The 16,568-nt window shown below is 26.6% G+C and overlaps 1 protein-coding gene across 2 annotated transcripts; it reads left to right on the top strand.

Moving 5' to 3' along the window:
- The first annotated feature begins 33 nt into the window (after positions 1-33).
- On the top strand, positions 34-14,356 carry LOC149055879 (uncharacterized). Of its 2 annotated transcripts, XM_089227852.1 has the most exons (10): positions 34-221; positions 275-380; positions 3,610-3,796; positions 4,238-4,432; positions 4,844-5,189; positions 6,409-6,588; positions 9,424-9,605; positions 13,001-13,213; positions 13,969-14,124; positions 14,184-14,356. In XM_089227852.1, the coding sequence occupies exons 1-10, from the start codon at positions 87-89 to the stop codon at positions 14,218-14,220; spliced, it is 1,737 nt and encodes a 578-aa protein (XP_089083978.1). In that variant the 5' UTR covers positions 34-86; the 3' UTR covers positions 14,221-14,356. The 2 variants fall into 2 exon arrangements, with proteins under 2 accessions (XP_089083978.1, XP_089083979.1); XM_089227853.1 differs by lacking the exon at positions 6,409-6,588.
- The last annotated feature ends 2,212 nt before the right edge of the window (positions 14,357-16,568 follow it).

Raw genomic sequence — 16,568 nt, 5'->3', positions numbered from 1 at the left:
TAACAGGCACCAATATTCTTACAGATATTCTAGTACTAACACTATTTAATTGTATAAGAATAAAATTTAAGCTGTGTGTTTTAACAATGGGGAGTAGTGTTACGGAATCAATGTCTTCAGATGTGTTGGATTTGACAAATTTTGATACGTGTGGACATTTGAGTCCTTTTATATTGACTAGTCCGCGATCACTATTAGCTTGTCGCAAAGCTAGAATAAAGGCAAGTGGTATAGTTTGTATTAGTATCTTTATTTAATTTCATGATTTTCATAGCCTAATGAGTTATTGTACAAGAGTGCCGCAGACATTTCTAAAGATCTTGATGTGTCAATTAAGTTAGCTTATCCAGTTTATCAACAGCATGAAAAAATTAGACAAGGTAAGTATAATTAAAAATTGAAATAAAATATTGGGTGCTTGAAAATGTGTAATTACTAATTAGTTTCTTCATAAATAAATGAACAGTTATTATTAAATATTGATTTGTAGGTACATATAATTTGGCTATACGGCTTTATGATATTTATGAAATGAAAAGATATTTTGTTCAAAAATTAGAATAAAACAAAATACTTCACTATATAACTTATTTAAAACTGATCAATAACAGGAACCTAAATTTTGTAAACGCTAACTATTTCGTTTTCTGTTGGTGAGCTGTATATTTTCAGCATATTTTTAATATAATTTCTAAAATATTTATCGACCATCATCAAGTAATCCATATTCAGTTATAACATATAATATGGTTCAAAAACCAAGAATTATTAAAGTTTATAAGGAAATACCTTTCGGGGTACATAACTCCCATTAATAGGTTAAAATATATGGGTGGCTAGGAGGATTAAGGGGCAAAGCACCCGATATTGTTTTTTTGATGTTCAAAAATGAATAACTTAAGTTATTTAATTGAAATATTCATTATATATTAATAATTTTCTCTATATTATGATCCAATTTTCAAAATATAAAACAACCCTTAATTTATATGTACCTATTAGACATTAGAAATTATTGGATTTATTTTTAATTTTAACGATTGGTCTAAAAGTGGAAATTTTGTTCTTCATAAGTATTTCATATTGAAATAAACAATTCTTATAACTAGGTACCAATATATAATATACCTAAATACAATTATTTTTATAGATAATTTTAATTCTTAACAATATTATTATATTATATTGTAATTTAGAAACAATATTTGTGGTAGATGCTCAAATAAACAGTCTAAACAAATTTAACTTACTTTTTTTTATACCTATATACGCAACGACATCTTATGTACCTGTCTAATATTTTTGGCAAAAATTAATTTACCTACTTATATAATGAAATTTTCAAAATATTTAGATTAATATCGTGATAATGGGAAATCCACACTATTTTGCGATAAGTAGGAATTTACTCAAAAGTCAATTACAATATGATATATAAACTATTAAAATAATTAAATAGGTAGGTAATCTATACTTATACAAGTATTAAGAGAAGTCAACTAATGACGTTGAGAGTAATCCCTGGAACTACTGAATAGATTTCGAAAATTGTTTACCATTAGAAAGCCAAATTCTTCGTAAGTGTCATAGGCTATATTTTATCTTTATAAGTTGCCGTTAATTTTTTTATTTAAAATTTGAGATTTATTAATTTAGAATGGATGAATAAGAAATTAGCAATTTGTTATTAGGTACCTACCAGTTTTAAAAATTGTCTCACCTTTACAAAGCTAAGTATGCGATAAAATGTTATGATTACTTTTAGTCCTGCGTATTTTAAATTACTGTGTTAAAAATCTTTTATGGAGGATAGGGTAAATCCATGGGAAATTTTGATCATGGCTATTAGCCGGTATAAACGTCGAATCAACCAACAATTTTGAGTTATATAGAGTGGGTATTTTGTATGGAAAATGGAGATCAGCTAGTAATGTTATAAATACATCATGCAATTTAGTTAGTTATACAATCGCAGTACACTTTTTATACCTAGGTACTCTACAATTAGGTACAGATGTACCTACTTTCTATTTTTTTAGATTCTGTACAGAGAGATGAATGTATACCTATTGATTTTACAATGATGTGTCTTTTTTTTGTATCTATGATCTACGATAAATATTTGAAACTATGCCTTGATTTTCACCTTTAATAGCTTTTATGATGGAAAAGTGGATCTAGTTGGTACATTTGAGAGGTTAAAATTTAAAAATGACAATAGTTTTCAAAATCACCGGGAAAAAATAAAAATGAAGAAAAAATGTGAATTTTAACGCAAAATCGATTTTGGTGTGACTAAAACAAATTATGACATATGAATTATGATTTATGACCCTTGACACATAAAATGTTCACTGAATATTTATATTAGCGTTTAAACATCGCAAAATGTTCAATGTTCAAAATATTTTGACTTATTTTAATTTGTTAGCGGACCCCCTCAGTTTTCAATTTTCAAAATTAGTTTATCTTTCTATAAAAGCCAATAGATACAATTTTATTTGTTAGGTAATAAAGCTTGAAAATTTGATACAAGGTTCTTAATATTTTTTTACAATGATAGTTTAAAAATATTAAAAATACATATTCACAAATTGTTTATAAACATTTTAGTTAGAATTTTGATCAAACACTTTGAAATACGAAAATGGGCAAATTATTTTGAGTTAGAAATTCATAAATTTGTCTATACTTTTATTCAATTAAAATTCCTACCAAAAAGTCAAATTAAATTTTTATGAGCTTGAATTAAAATTTTGTTCAACATTATTATTGAATTTCCACTCCATATAATATTATCTTCTACCGCTATTCCTATTTTTCTGTTATTCAAAAACAAATTACTATAGGTACCTAGAAACTTAAAATTTTTAACCGTTTATTTTATCAATTCTTATACTTCAAAATTTTTCAAAGTATTTCAATTCTTTCTAAGTCATTTATAAACATGGTTCTACATTAGTTGATGTAATAGCAATTGAAATATTATATATAAAGTAATTAACGTAATTATCTATCCCTTTTAAAGAAAGTAAACACGAACGTAAACGAATTAAATTTTTCAACCTAAACTTTCTGAATACCTGTATGATAATTGATAGGTATGCAGGTTAAATTTTCGACTTCAAAAAGTTTATCCAATATTGATTTAATATTTAAAACGTTCATAACTACCTGCCTATGGGTGGTACTTCCACAAATCCAGCAAGTTTATTTATTTAAGGCACCAAGTAATTATTCCGCATTTAAATTTTCAAACGGATTGGTGTAAACTTACTTTACACTGTAAAAGTGTAAAGTATGCAATTATAAGTAAATAACCTTATTACTATATGAAGTATGATTGGGATTGCAATGCTCTGACAAATTAAAAAAAAATACACTTATAAAACGCACAATTTTATTTTTATTTTATAATATAATATAAAGATCTTTATCCAAAAAATATTTTTTTATTTAATTTAAAAAAAAACACAATTTCAAATCTATGTGGAAATATTAATGTCTATAATTTTACAGAGGTATCAGGGTTGTAGCCAATAATAAGGTACATATTTACAATTAACTTAAAATTTTGGATTATTATATATGTGTCTATGCATTATGTAGAAAAACTTGAAGCATGTAAACAAGAGAGAAATAAATTGTTGTACAGTGAAACTAAAACTGATAGTATATCAACACGAAAAAAAAGAAAAAAATGTTTAAGAAAAGAAATGTCTTTTTATCGAAACAATATTGCTTCAAATATGCGACGTACCAAGTCTATTCAAAATAAATTAAATGAAGATGAAAAGTAATTATTACGTTGTAAATTATAATATATAATATATAATTTTTTAGCATGACTTACGTAGGTACTTTGATATCTATCAATAAATATTTTTAATACTATACAAAAATTATTTATAAATTACATAAATAATTTATTTCCTGCGCAAGATCTGGGGAATCTATATCTACTGATTACTATAGAATAGATAATATTGTATAATAGTAGGTTGTATAGGTAGCATAAATTTCCTTTCTTAAAAACTACAAAAAATGAATTTTATACATTTCCTTATAATATTATTATAATAATAGTACCTAATAATAATTCCCTATTGTCATATTTCATTAGATTAGGTACCTAGGTAGTACTATATTATAAATATCACATCCAAATATCAAATTAAATTCCTCTGCCTATTTTTACATAGAAATGTATAACATAATATATATATGTATAAAATAGAAACTTACACAATGATATCACAAAAAGACGAAAACGTCGTTGTAAAAAATCGAAAAGCATAAGTGACCTGATGGATTTAAAAGAATTGTGTAAAGAAGTCGATAGGATTGCAATCCTTGAAAGACGTGAACCAGATAAGATGATTGATAAACATAAAACTGTAAAAAAACGTTCACGATCTGGAAACGCAACTCGGTACGTATTTCATTTTTTTTATGCGCGAATGTGTAATAGACTTATCGTATAATTATTGTGTAATTTTGGAATAATAATATTCAAAGGGCAAACATTTTTAAACATTTTTGTATAGTTCATCGATTTTAAATTAACTTCTGTATGATCGTAATCGTATAAGGTACACGCATATATGCTTATATAAACTCGAACAAAATAGTGTTTAAATTTCTCATAAAAAATTACATATATTTGTCACAAACTTGAAGTAAATTATAAATACTAAAATAATAATATACGTATTAAATATCATAAAAAAGATATTAAATTTAATTGAATAACAACAGTGAAATGTACCTATTTACGTTTAACACAAGACACACACACACAAACGAACGAACGAACATTCTGAATATATTATTGTTTTTACAGAAGTCTAATGGACATCAGTGGTATTCATATACCAGACCAAGATCGAAAGATTTTGGACAGTATGAGGCGAAAACGTGAAGAAAAACAGTATGGAGAGGATCTAGCTCATAGGGTAAATATATTTTGGGAACAAATGCGGGAAGAAGAAAAACGATTAACTAAAGAACAAAAACAAAAATGGCAAGATTTTATTACGGCAAAACGAAATGTAGAAAATGGAGTTAAGCATATGCGTTTGGATGAACTGCACATGGCATTCGAGAATAATCAAAGACAGTTGGAAGAACATATGATACAAAAAGACATAAAAGTTAATGAACATAAACAACAAATTGAAGACCGCAAGGTATAATAAATTATATTAATGTTAAGAGGACGCCTCATCCGCATGTGCTGTCACCGTCTAACAAGTTCGTAACAAAGCAAAAAATGTTTCGCGCGAGAAAGAACCGAGAAGGCTACAGTTATAACTAAGAAACGAAATTTTCACCATATAAAAAGAAAAATTTTGTCTGTGCAATATCGTTTTTATTTATTCGAAAGTTCTTATTGTTTCATAATACATTATTTTTGTGTTTTTTAAGAACGAATAAATTTTTTGTAGTTTTGATATCGAAAAAATAAAAATGGTACAAATAAAACTGCACAAACAAAATTCTCCTTTTTATATGGTGAAAATGTCGTTTCTTAGTTAAAATTGTAGCTTTCTCGGTTCTGTCCCACGCGAAACAGTTTTTGCAATGTTATGCTCAGCAGATCACGTTTAGCTCCGTTAGTTTAAACATTTGAGTGAATTGATCTCTTACACAATTTAAAGTTAAGAATATTATTTAGAGTATTTAGACGACCTCATGGGCTTTTTACTACATTTTAATTTTGAAGCGAGTTATAACTTATAAGTATTTTAAAATTGTAATATTTTTGCATATCTTAAAAAAATTATAACTCGCTTCAAAATTAAAATATAGTAAAAAACCCATGATGTCATTTAAATAATATTCATACCTTTAAAATTTATAAGAGGTCAATTCACTTTAACTTTTAAACTAACAAAGCTAAACGTGATCTACTGAGCGTAAAATTTTCCATGTTACGCAGTTGTAAGACGGAGACAACACATGCGGTTATCACGTCCTCTTGATATAAATATCCTTAACATAATAATAGGTGCGCTATAATTTTCAGCGTGTGTTTGATCAGTCTTATAATACTACTTTTCATTCATGTTCATCTTTATTATGCTTTAGGCATATGTATAGGTACCTATACTGGTACTTACTCATAAAGCTATTACCTAACATATGCTTAATAAAATTGTATAAAATATGTCGTTTGCACATTCTATATACATATTGTAATTTGCTTAACAATATTAAATATTACCTATATATGCATATCTTGAACAATTGCATTTACCTATGTGCTAATGCTAAATTATATTACCGGTATTTTAACTGTAAAACTTAATCCTCTGCCAATATATAAATATATAGGTAATCTAACATTTCATTCTCGCTTTTAATTAATTAGATAATTAAGTTTTATACTTGTATATATTTTTATAGTTATTTGAAAACGCATTAAAACAAGACACAAAGTTCAGGAAATATAAAAACGTGATCGACAATAATTTTTATGAACAAATGAACACTCTTCAACACAAAAAAAGATTGCATGACATAAATATTTTAAGACAGAAAAAAGCAGATGAAATAAGAAATAAATCACTTCAAATAAGTCAAGAAGTAATTTTAGTTCATTCGAGAGTTGTTTTTAAGGATTTAGTTAAACTTAATGTCATTATTACTATTAATTAATATTTTCAGGCACGGATTGGGTCGGAGGGCCGGGCTACTGGGTCGTACTTTTTGTTTTAGAATAACAGATTTTAATAATAATTTTCGACATTAAAATGTATTAAAAACAAATTAGGGAGCAAACTATCGGAATCCAAACTAGAGGCGTTTATGTTAATGTCCGTCGAAAAAGAAGTTCTTTATAATATAGACACAGATGAAATAATCAATAAGGTAGCTAGTACTTCTAAAACATTAACTAAAGCATTAATGTATTAATTAGTTATGAATATATTTGTTTAACTAAATTTGAGTATATTTTTTTTCATGAAGGGCCGGCTCAGGTACAGGTTTCCCGGGCCGAATTTTTATCCCAATCTGTTCCTGAATATTTATATACATCAACTTTAAGATTTTAATATGTAAGATTAGTACATCTAATACTGTACTTTTAAAAATTAAAACTTATTACATCTATACCATTGATTCGCGCTAGATCTTAAAAATTAAACGAATTCGTTATTAAAAGCTAAATCAATGTCATATAATAAGTAAAAACATTTCAAAGTTATAACGAAACCGCAAATTATCACATTAAATTCAAAAAATTATGTTTTTTAATATTTTTTACCCTTATAATTTATTAAGTTTTTTACTTTTTTGAATGACAACCTAGAGTTTTAATTTCATATTCCAAAGCAGAATTTTTTTGAATAAGTATTTTGATACGTAAAAATCAAATTTTGAACGTGTAGTTTATGAGTTATAAGTATTTAAAGTTTAGAGAGTGGAGTAGTGGAAAAACATTTTGCGGGGTAACCCCGTTCCACTCCACTCTACCAATCTAAACTTTAAATACTTATAACTCATAAACTACTCGTCCAAAATTCGAGTTTTACGTATCAAAATACTTAGAAAAATATTCTGCTTTGGAATATGAAATCAAAACTCTAGGTTGTCATTCAAAAAAGTAAAAAATTATAAGGGTAAAAAATATTAAAAAACATAATTTTTTAATAAAAACGTTGTTTTTTAACAACATGAAATTTGTAAAAAAATATTTTGAAAAAAGTCAACACTTTTTGAAATAATGAGTGGTTCATGATAAAAAAATCACCCTATATACGGTTACTTTTTAGTCAATTATATTTATTTAAATCACAGCTAAAGTATTAAAATGCTTATTAATTTGAATAACTTGATATTTTTCATCCATTATAATCATGTGCCTAAGAAGACACCACATGCTTTTGCTCACATCTAATTTTTCTTCATCTTACAAATCTATAAATTATCACTTTTTGTTCAATGGAACCAATGTTGTGTAGTTAATAGATTTAATATTTGAATGAATGAATGAATGAATGAATACATTATCAAACTTAAAAATAAGTCATTGTTTAAGGGGCTTGGTATATGCAATTCTAATGACATTTTGAGATGAATTCAGATTGTTTGTTCACTAATTGTACTAAATGTACCTAGTTTAAAAGTGCCACTGTGCCAGTACTAACAACGGCAATTGCAATGTAGTAACGGTATTATATTATAGATATAAAAAAAATGATTTTACGTGAGACAAACTTACTCAAAAACTGTATGTACCTACAGCAGATATGTCAATTGTCACAACACGTAGAAGAAAGTTTTAACTGTTTTGTAGCATTTATATTTTTATTGATACCCACTTATTTGTAAATTTAAGTGATAAATAAAGTAAAAAATAATATCGGCGAATTAATTAATTAACTATTTAGATTATTTTTAAGTTATCAAAAAAATTAAATAGGTACATTATGATTAGTGTATAAATCGCTTCTCTATGTATTGTAAAAATTTGATAATGTTACTGAAATATTATCTTCATGATTTTGTTTCACGGAAAACCATTTTAATGGATACAATTTGATATTTTGGTGTCCTAGATTTTTTTTTAAATAATTAATTTTTCATTGTGTAATAAGGCTAATTAAATCACTTAAAAGGCAAAATATCGTAAAAACACAGATATTGTTCTGGATTTTAAGTTTGAAAATTGGTTAATTCATAAATACCCAACTAACACTAAAACATTCATAATGTGTGAAAAGAATATTCATTTTACTATGATTGAATAATCTTATAATATTCTAGATTCTACTGTCACCCTTCTATCAATCTACTAATCTCATCCAAAAACAGCTAAATGAGCCACTTATAATCGTTCTATGAATATACTATCAATATGCAATAATATGACATCAATAGTTCAAAACGAATATTCATTGAATGATTATGATTAATAAAAGAATATTCTATGGATATTCAAATTGAATAGTCTTAAAATAATTTGGTGATATTATGCATAGAATATTCATATTGATAATATCTGAATATTCATTTCTTACTCATCAAATAATATAGATTGAAACTATATTTAAATATATACATATATATAAATATATGGTTATTTATATGTACATAACATTATTAAATAATATACTATATTTTATGTATAAAAATATATGCATAAAATTACTATATAATTATTTAATTGTTTGTGACCTGTGCTTAAATTTTATGATTATGGATTATTTTTAAAGTGGATTATCATCTGTAATTAAAAAAACATTTTTATAATTTTTTATAATTTTATTATAAAACTTCAATTTTTAATAAAAGAATTACTATATTAATATATTAAAGCGAATCACACAAAATTGGCCGATATGTAAATCAGAGACAATTTATATATGCATGTGTAAAATATTCTTAAAATTATATGTATTGTTGTTACTCTCGTAGAGAATTAAGTCGTCAAATCGTATGGAGGAATTGCGGCATGCTGTGCAATTAGAGCGAATTCAAGCACGACATGACGATACAATCCGTCGCAAGTTTGACGAGTGCCAAGCGAAAGAACGCAGAGCTTTTCAAAATCATTTAGACAAAATGTCTATGCGTATGCGAGAGTTAGCTAATAAAAGGTGATTAACAATTCGATTTTGATCAATATAAATAATATGTTATCGGAAAGAATAAGGCCTTACCCTTATTATTGTTATTCGTCACAAAAAAATTTAGGTAATAGAAGTTTAGTACAAACATACAATTTTGTAAATATTATGAAAAAGTAAAAATAGTAGGTAAAACTATAGAATAAACATGACAATGGGAATATCGAAAAAATCTATTTTATTGAGAGTTACATATTTTACATAATGCAATTTGCTTAAATGATAAAACAACATAAAATCAATGAATATTTTGACTTCAAATTTTATCAATTTATTATATACCTACATATCAAATCGAAGGAGCATGTTGCATGTCATTATGTCAATGGTTAGATTAGGCTATTACCGTTGCAGATATTGTATACTCTCTGTACCTATAACAGAAAAATATATTAAACTACGCTGGATGAAGTAAGACGCTATTTAGCACTGATGACATATTGTGGTCAAAATGCGTACCTATTTTATAAATAAATGTACCCCAATATTGTTCAAATTTGAGTTTTTGTTAAATTGTAAAAAATCTACAAACTTTTAATTAAAAACTCACATGGTATAATGTATTATTTATTATCATATTGATTCATCATACATTTCAATAAATCGTTTAAAATGAAAATATACAATATTTATAATTTTAGATTCTGAATGAAGTGATGAATGTATTGGTTTTACAATGATGTGTGTGTGTTTTTTTTTTTGTGTGTAGACATAACTAGTCGAAATAATGCTTCAATTTCAAACGTTGGGGGTGGTTTCCGATGTAAAAGTGAATATCCTTGGTGCATTATAGAAATCAAAAGTAAACATTTTCCAACAGTTTTCAAAAAAATCGAGAAAAACAAAAAAAAAATGACAGAAAAACGGGAATTTTTACGCAAAACCAGTTTTCGACCAAATCGATTTTTTATATGGTTCTAATTCAAAAACTAATCGCTGTAAATACTTGAAATTTTCACCAAATGTTTATGTTAGTGTTATCTATATACAGTTTAATCTTTGACTTTTTTGAGATATTTATAGACCACTGAAATTTTCGAATTTTATGAGAATTTTTTTTTGAAGTGTCGGTAAAAAATGTTGGACGACCAAAAAAATTTGAAAATTTAATACAAAGTTCCTTATTGTAGCTAAAAAAAAATTAAAAATCATTAGTCACAATTTTTTTATAAGCGTTTATAGTTCAAATTTTTACGAAATCTGTCGAAAACGCGAAAATTTGCAAGTAATTTTGAAGTTGAAAAATCATAAAATTTTTTGTGTTTATAACTAAGGATTAAAAATACATCACTAAGTTTTCCTTCAAGTAGCTATAATGAAAACTCGAAGCATCATTATAGGAAAAATGTTAAGTACGTTTGAATTTTAAATTTTTACGAAATAGTGTAACGATAACGATTTATCCTCAAACGATTTTAAATATTTGTTATTTTTCAAAAAGTATAAGTCGTAGATAAATGAAAATTTTACCACTTATTTAGATTGGCATTTTCTTTACATGATTTAATTTTCGAAATATTCTGACTTTTTTTAAGGTATTTATAGACAACTGAAATTTTCAATTTTTCTGAAAAATTTTTTTTGAAGTGTCGATAAAATTTTTTTGGCCCAATCAAAATAATTTAAAATTTAATACAAATTTCCTCACAAGTTATTCTTATAGTGATTAAAAAATTATAGGAATACATGGGCACAATTTTTTTTTTATAATCCTTTATAGATCAAATTTTTGAAATCTGTCGAAAACGTGAAAATTTGCAAGTTATTTTGAAGTTGAAAAATCATAAAATTTGTTGTGTTTATAACTAAGAATTAAAAATACAACACTAAGTTTTCCATAAGTTTTCTTTCAAGTAGCTATAGAGAAAATTTGAAGCGTCTTTATAAGAAAAATGTTTTGTGCGTTTGAGTTTCAAATTATTATGAAATCATGTATATTTATGATAATATAAGGTATTATGAATTATGATAACTTACATGCAATGTTTTTGGAAAAATTGATTAACCATGCCTTATTCAAAATGCGTCCTAATTGAAAAAAATAATAAAATATTTGTTTCAAAATAGAATATATGACAATATTTAAATAATAATATATCCTAGACTGACAAATCATCTCCGTTCTGAATCGTTTTTCGTATACAATGATACCTATCATTGCATTCAAATCTAACCTACCCTATTCAGAGGTCCACCCCACCACCTAATGTACAGCAGAGCAACATCTACATTCTACTTAACCGCTTTTTTTAATTTATCAATTTTAATGAAACATTTTAGTGTAGAGAATAAGAGTATATATTATTTTTTATTATTATTTATGATATTTCTGCACTTTGGTTGAAATAATATTTTACTTTTTAATTATGATTATCGAATAGAAAAAAACAATTAAAATTAAATAATTGCTAATATACGAGGTCTGTTCAAAAAGTTCCCGAATTTTTCAATTTTTTATTTATGGTGCTTATTTACAAGCTATTGAGACTTATCACCCTCGAAGTATTCTCCCTCTTGGTTAATACACTTTTGCCAACGACGTTTCCATTGTTGAAAGCAATTCTGGAAAGCGGTTTCTGGAATTGCTCGTAACTCCGTTAGCGAATTTTCTTTTATTTCGTCTATCGTAGAAAATCTTTGTCCTTTTAACGGATATTTTAGTTTTGGAAATAAAAAAAGTCTGCTGGTGCCAAATCGGGAGAATATGGTGGATGAGGAAGCACGGTCATTTGGTTTTTCACGCAAAAATCACGAATTAACAGGAAAGTGTGCGCCGGAGCATTGTCGTGATGAAGAAACCATGAGTTTTTTTCCACACTTCAGGCCTTTTCCTCCGCACTTTTTCTCGAAGACGTTTTAAGACTTCTAGATAGTACCATCGGTTAACAGTTTGTCCTGCAGGTAGAAATTCGTGATGAATAACTCCCAGGTTGTCGAAAAAAACTGTTAGCATGACTTTGACGTTTGATCTAACCTGACGAGCTTTTTTGGTCTTGGAGAAAATTAACAACACTGTGTACGTCCTAAACACTGATCACCATAAGCATTTTGCAACATTTTGTGAGTCTCAGTAAAAGATTTACAAAGTTTAACACAAAATTTAATATTAATACGTTGTTCGTGAAAATTACTCATCTTAAAAATCGCACAATACACACGACTCGTCTACTTTGAACGCGCACAGTTAATGATTCCATAGCAATAAACATTTGGGATTTAATTGAAAAGATAGATGCTTCTCTCTATTTTATTTTGATATAATAACATTTACAATAATGTAATTTTTCTATTTTTAGAAACGATAGTTCGGGAACTTTTTGAACAGACCTCGTATTTATATTAATAATTACACATAATTTAATTAGCTTACAGAGAGAACAACACATGGGTCAAGTTCATAGAGTAGCTAGAGAACTTGATGATGGAATGCAAAGATGGCAAGATCGTATAATGTTAATGCAATATGAGCAGTTAAGAAGAGCAAAAGAGAATGCAACTCTGTACACTGATAATAAAAAACTCAGAGCAGAGATAGAAAATAAACGTAGAATCTTAGAACATTCTGCCAAAATACAAAGGTGAATTTTTCTAAGATTTGCTAATAGGAATGATAAAATTATTACAATAAAATTATTAAAAATTATTAATACCATTATCTATATATTTTTTAAATTATGAAATATTTTAATAGGTACCAATCACCATTACATTTACTATTCCTAGTCTCTTAAGTCGCTTATCCGGCATACTAGTTGGTTTGTTAATCCATAGACTTCGGAGTTATTCCCTTATAGTAGTGTTGCTCTAATTCAAGGCATCTCAATTTTGAGAAATATAGCTATGTAGGTAAACTATATATATTGTTGGACATATTTTTCTCCATATGGATTAATAATTAATGTATGAACTGGAAAAACTATTATTTTATAATAAACACATTTATTTCTAACAACAATTATGTATTTATTGTGAGTGTAAACTGTAATGTGAATGATAAATGTCTTTATAGTTTAATACATTTTTCGAATAAAATAAATTTATAATCATGAGGGATATTTAAAATTAATACATGAACGTATTAAATATTTAATTCGTATTTACTTAGGATATTCATTAAAAAAAAAACTTTAACGTTTTAAAATACGAATATATTGCAGTTAGGTTAAAACCCAACTTATATTTTTATTTACCTATCTATAAGTTTTAATAGTTACATATCAATATAATTATCAATATTAATATTCATGTATTGTTAATTTTCTTAAAGTATCGCTATAAAATATTATAGTATCTATAAGTTTTTTTTTAAAAATTATAAGTAAAATATTTTCAGAGTGAAAGAAGCTGAAAGAGAACGATTGTGTAATATTAAAAAAGAAATCGAAGAAGAGGAAAAGAAAATAAGAAGAATTAAACAGAAGAAAGATTTAGAAATTCAAATGGGTCGAAAACTCGCGTTAAGTACAGCTGAGCTAAGAAAAGAAATTAGGTTAGAAGTAAAATAAACTTATTTTAAATCATTTAAATATAATTTGTTGAATTTTTTAGACGCAGTACTGAATTGGATTTGTTTAACCAACGATGATAAATATTGTTTAATGTAATATTAATATATTAATAATTTTATAAGGAGAAAATAAATAGATTAAGGTTTTAGTTTTTCATTTATCTCAAGAAACTGTTTAGACATTATTTAAAAATAAATCCTTAATCACACCAAATTTAATGAATTATTTTTTGTTATGACTTTCTATGGGTAATATATTAATAATAAACAAATAAATCATGTGTTTATGAGATTATTTAATCTGTTTGGTTGAATTGAGTTTTAATTATTTCACTGAAGGTTCAGAGGCAGATAATTGTTTTCGTTTTAAAGTCCTGTTGTTTTTTGTTTTTTGTTTGCTATAGTAGGTACCTACATTATCGCTCAATCATTTCAGTTTTTTACTTGTTAAGATGATAGAAATCAAGTATCACAGATGAGTTGATATTATGTAATAATTGTCGCAACATTTATTTAGTTCAGTTAAGAGTTGAAATATGGCAAAGAATTATTAATGACATATTAACATAATAACATATATTTTCATTAGGTATACGCATTTTGGAAACTTCGTACTCTTCTGTCTGACAGGAGACGCACCGAACGACCAAACCTAGTAAATATATAAAATATTTGTTTATCACAAGTATCGAATTTTTGTTCGTTCATAATACTTGTACATATATCTTATAAGATTATAAATATATAAATAAGCCAAATACCTACCACTCATTCTTTCATCGCTACATCTCAAAAACTACATAACGAAGAATCTTAAAATTTGGAATAGTGGTTTCTATAACGCTTTAGAGGGTTTGACGTGGAATAGTACGAAATTTCGTTAACAAGCTTTTTTTACCTTTAGTTGAGAGTTTTTGGATAAATGAGAACGATATTTTGTCAGGTCCACAACTATTGCATTTTTTTTCATTTAGACTAAAGATCAGTTCTGACATTGTAATAGGTTCATTAAGAATTGAACCTTGATTTGATGTTGCTGGGAAATCTGGTAAGCTTATAGTATCTTGAGTTTCTTTAAATTTCAAAAAGTCTGAACTTAAACTAGAATTTCTACTATTGGAGAAAAAAACTTTCTTATTAGATTGTTTATTTTTAGGAGATCAGTTAGCACTGTTTTCCCTGACATCGGTGTTTTTATTTGTGTAAAAGGGTGTACCGTTTATATTATTTAAAAAAAATGCGTTGTCATCGCCAGTTTTTTCATTATATGTAAATACTTTATTCAATATTAAAATATTATTGCAAATTTGCAACTGAACTCATTAAATTATTTTTATGTTCTATAATATTATAGTAAACGCGTATGGCATATTTCAACCTCAAATGCATCAAGAAAAAAATATTTCAAAATAATTGATTCCATTAATATTATAACGCATCTCATCCTTTATAACGGATATTTGTGTTTGCCGTTGTGGCATCAAAGGATTTGGTCTGTAAAGGTTAAATAATAATAATGTAAAGCGCGAAGAAGGCAGGAAATCATCAGTTGTTGTCGGTGTCGAACACAATGTATATGTGTATATATATATTTGTACCTACACGTACAAATATACCTTAAGGACTAATCGCCAAACTACTACTGGTATTACACTGTGTGTGCGGGTGTGGTCGGCTTCTTTATCTACCTATATACCTTTACCCTTCCCGGTCAGTGGTTTTTAATAGAAATAATATTTTGTACCTCAATTCACGTCAGATAAAGGTCAAATTTTACTACCGCGCCCGACTATTCATCGGAGTATATATATATAATATATACATATTAAATAGATGAAACACATTATAACTATCACAATAAAAAAAGTTATACACTACAATTGAATTTATATTCTATTGACTTGTACCAATATGTTTATTTTTATTTTTGGAGTTTTCAGAACACCACGTCATCATTGTTACTTTATATACTTTTCCTAAATCGACTACATACGATATAACAATACAAATATCCTGTGGCGTATATAAGGGGAGGACTTGTGAACTGTAGCCTCCCTAACGAAATTAAATAAATTACTTATGTATTTATTTTTATGTTTATAGCATTTCCCTAACCTTCACCTACCAATACAACCTCATCGACGATTGACTGACGAGTAGAACAGACGACCTGTTAAATATAATATTGTAGCTATCTACCTTCTAAGTGTAAGAGATCACTAACTAATTTACTATAGCCCACCTGAAATTCATTTCTATATACGCCACTTCATCAGATCACGTCATGTAGATCTATGACTATTTTAATATATAAAGCCTATACACATAGTTATTGAGTGTTTCCACTTATCGTGATCACACTGTATACGAAATTAAGAGTACAAATAATATACAGACTCAGAAATTATATATTTTTTAATTCATAT

The sequence above is a fragment of the Diuraphis noxia genome, unplaced genomic scaffold, assembly GCF_037042655.1.
Source record: "Diuraphis noxia isolate RWA-SAM2 unplaced genomic scaffold, SU_Dnox_SAM2 contig0004, whole genome shotgun sequence".
Classification (NCBI taxonomy): domain Eukaryota; kingdom Metazoa; phylum Arthropoda; class Insecta; order Hemiptera; family Aphididae; genus Diuraphis; species Diuraphis noxia.
This window is presented reverse-complemented; position numbering and strand designations above follow the sequence as displayed.

Coding starts and splice junctions, on each gene's coding strand:
- LOC149055879 (XM_089227852.1), top strand. CDS start 87: ATGGGGAGTAGTGTTACGGAATCAATGTCTTCAGATGTGTTGGATTTG. Junction 381..3,609: donor GCATGAAAAAATTAGACAAG/GTAAGTATAATT, acceptor TGCATTATGTAG/AAAAACTTGAAGCATGTAAA. Junction 6,589..9,423: donor CACTTCAAATAAGTCAAGAA/GTAATTTTAGTT, acceptor TTACTCTCGTAG/AGAATTAAGTCGTCAAATCG.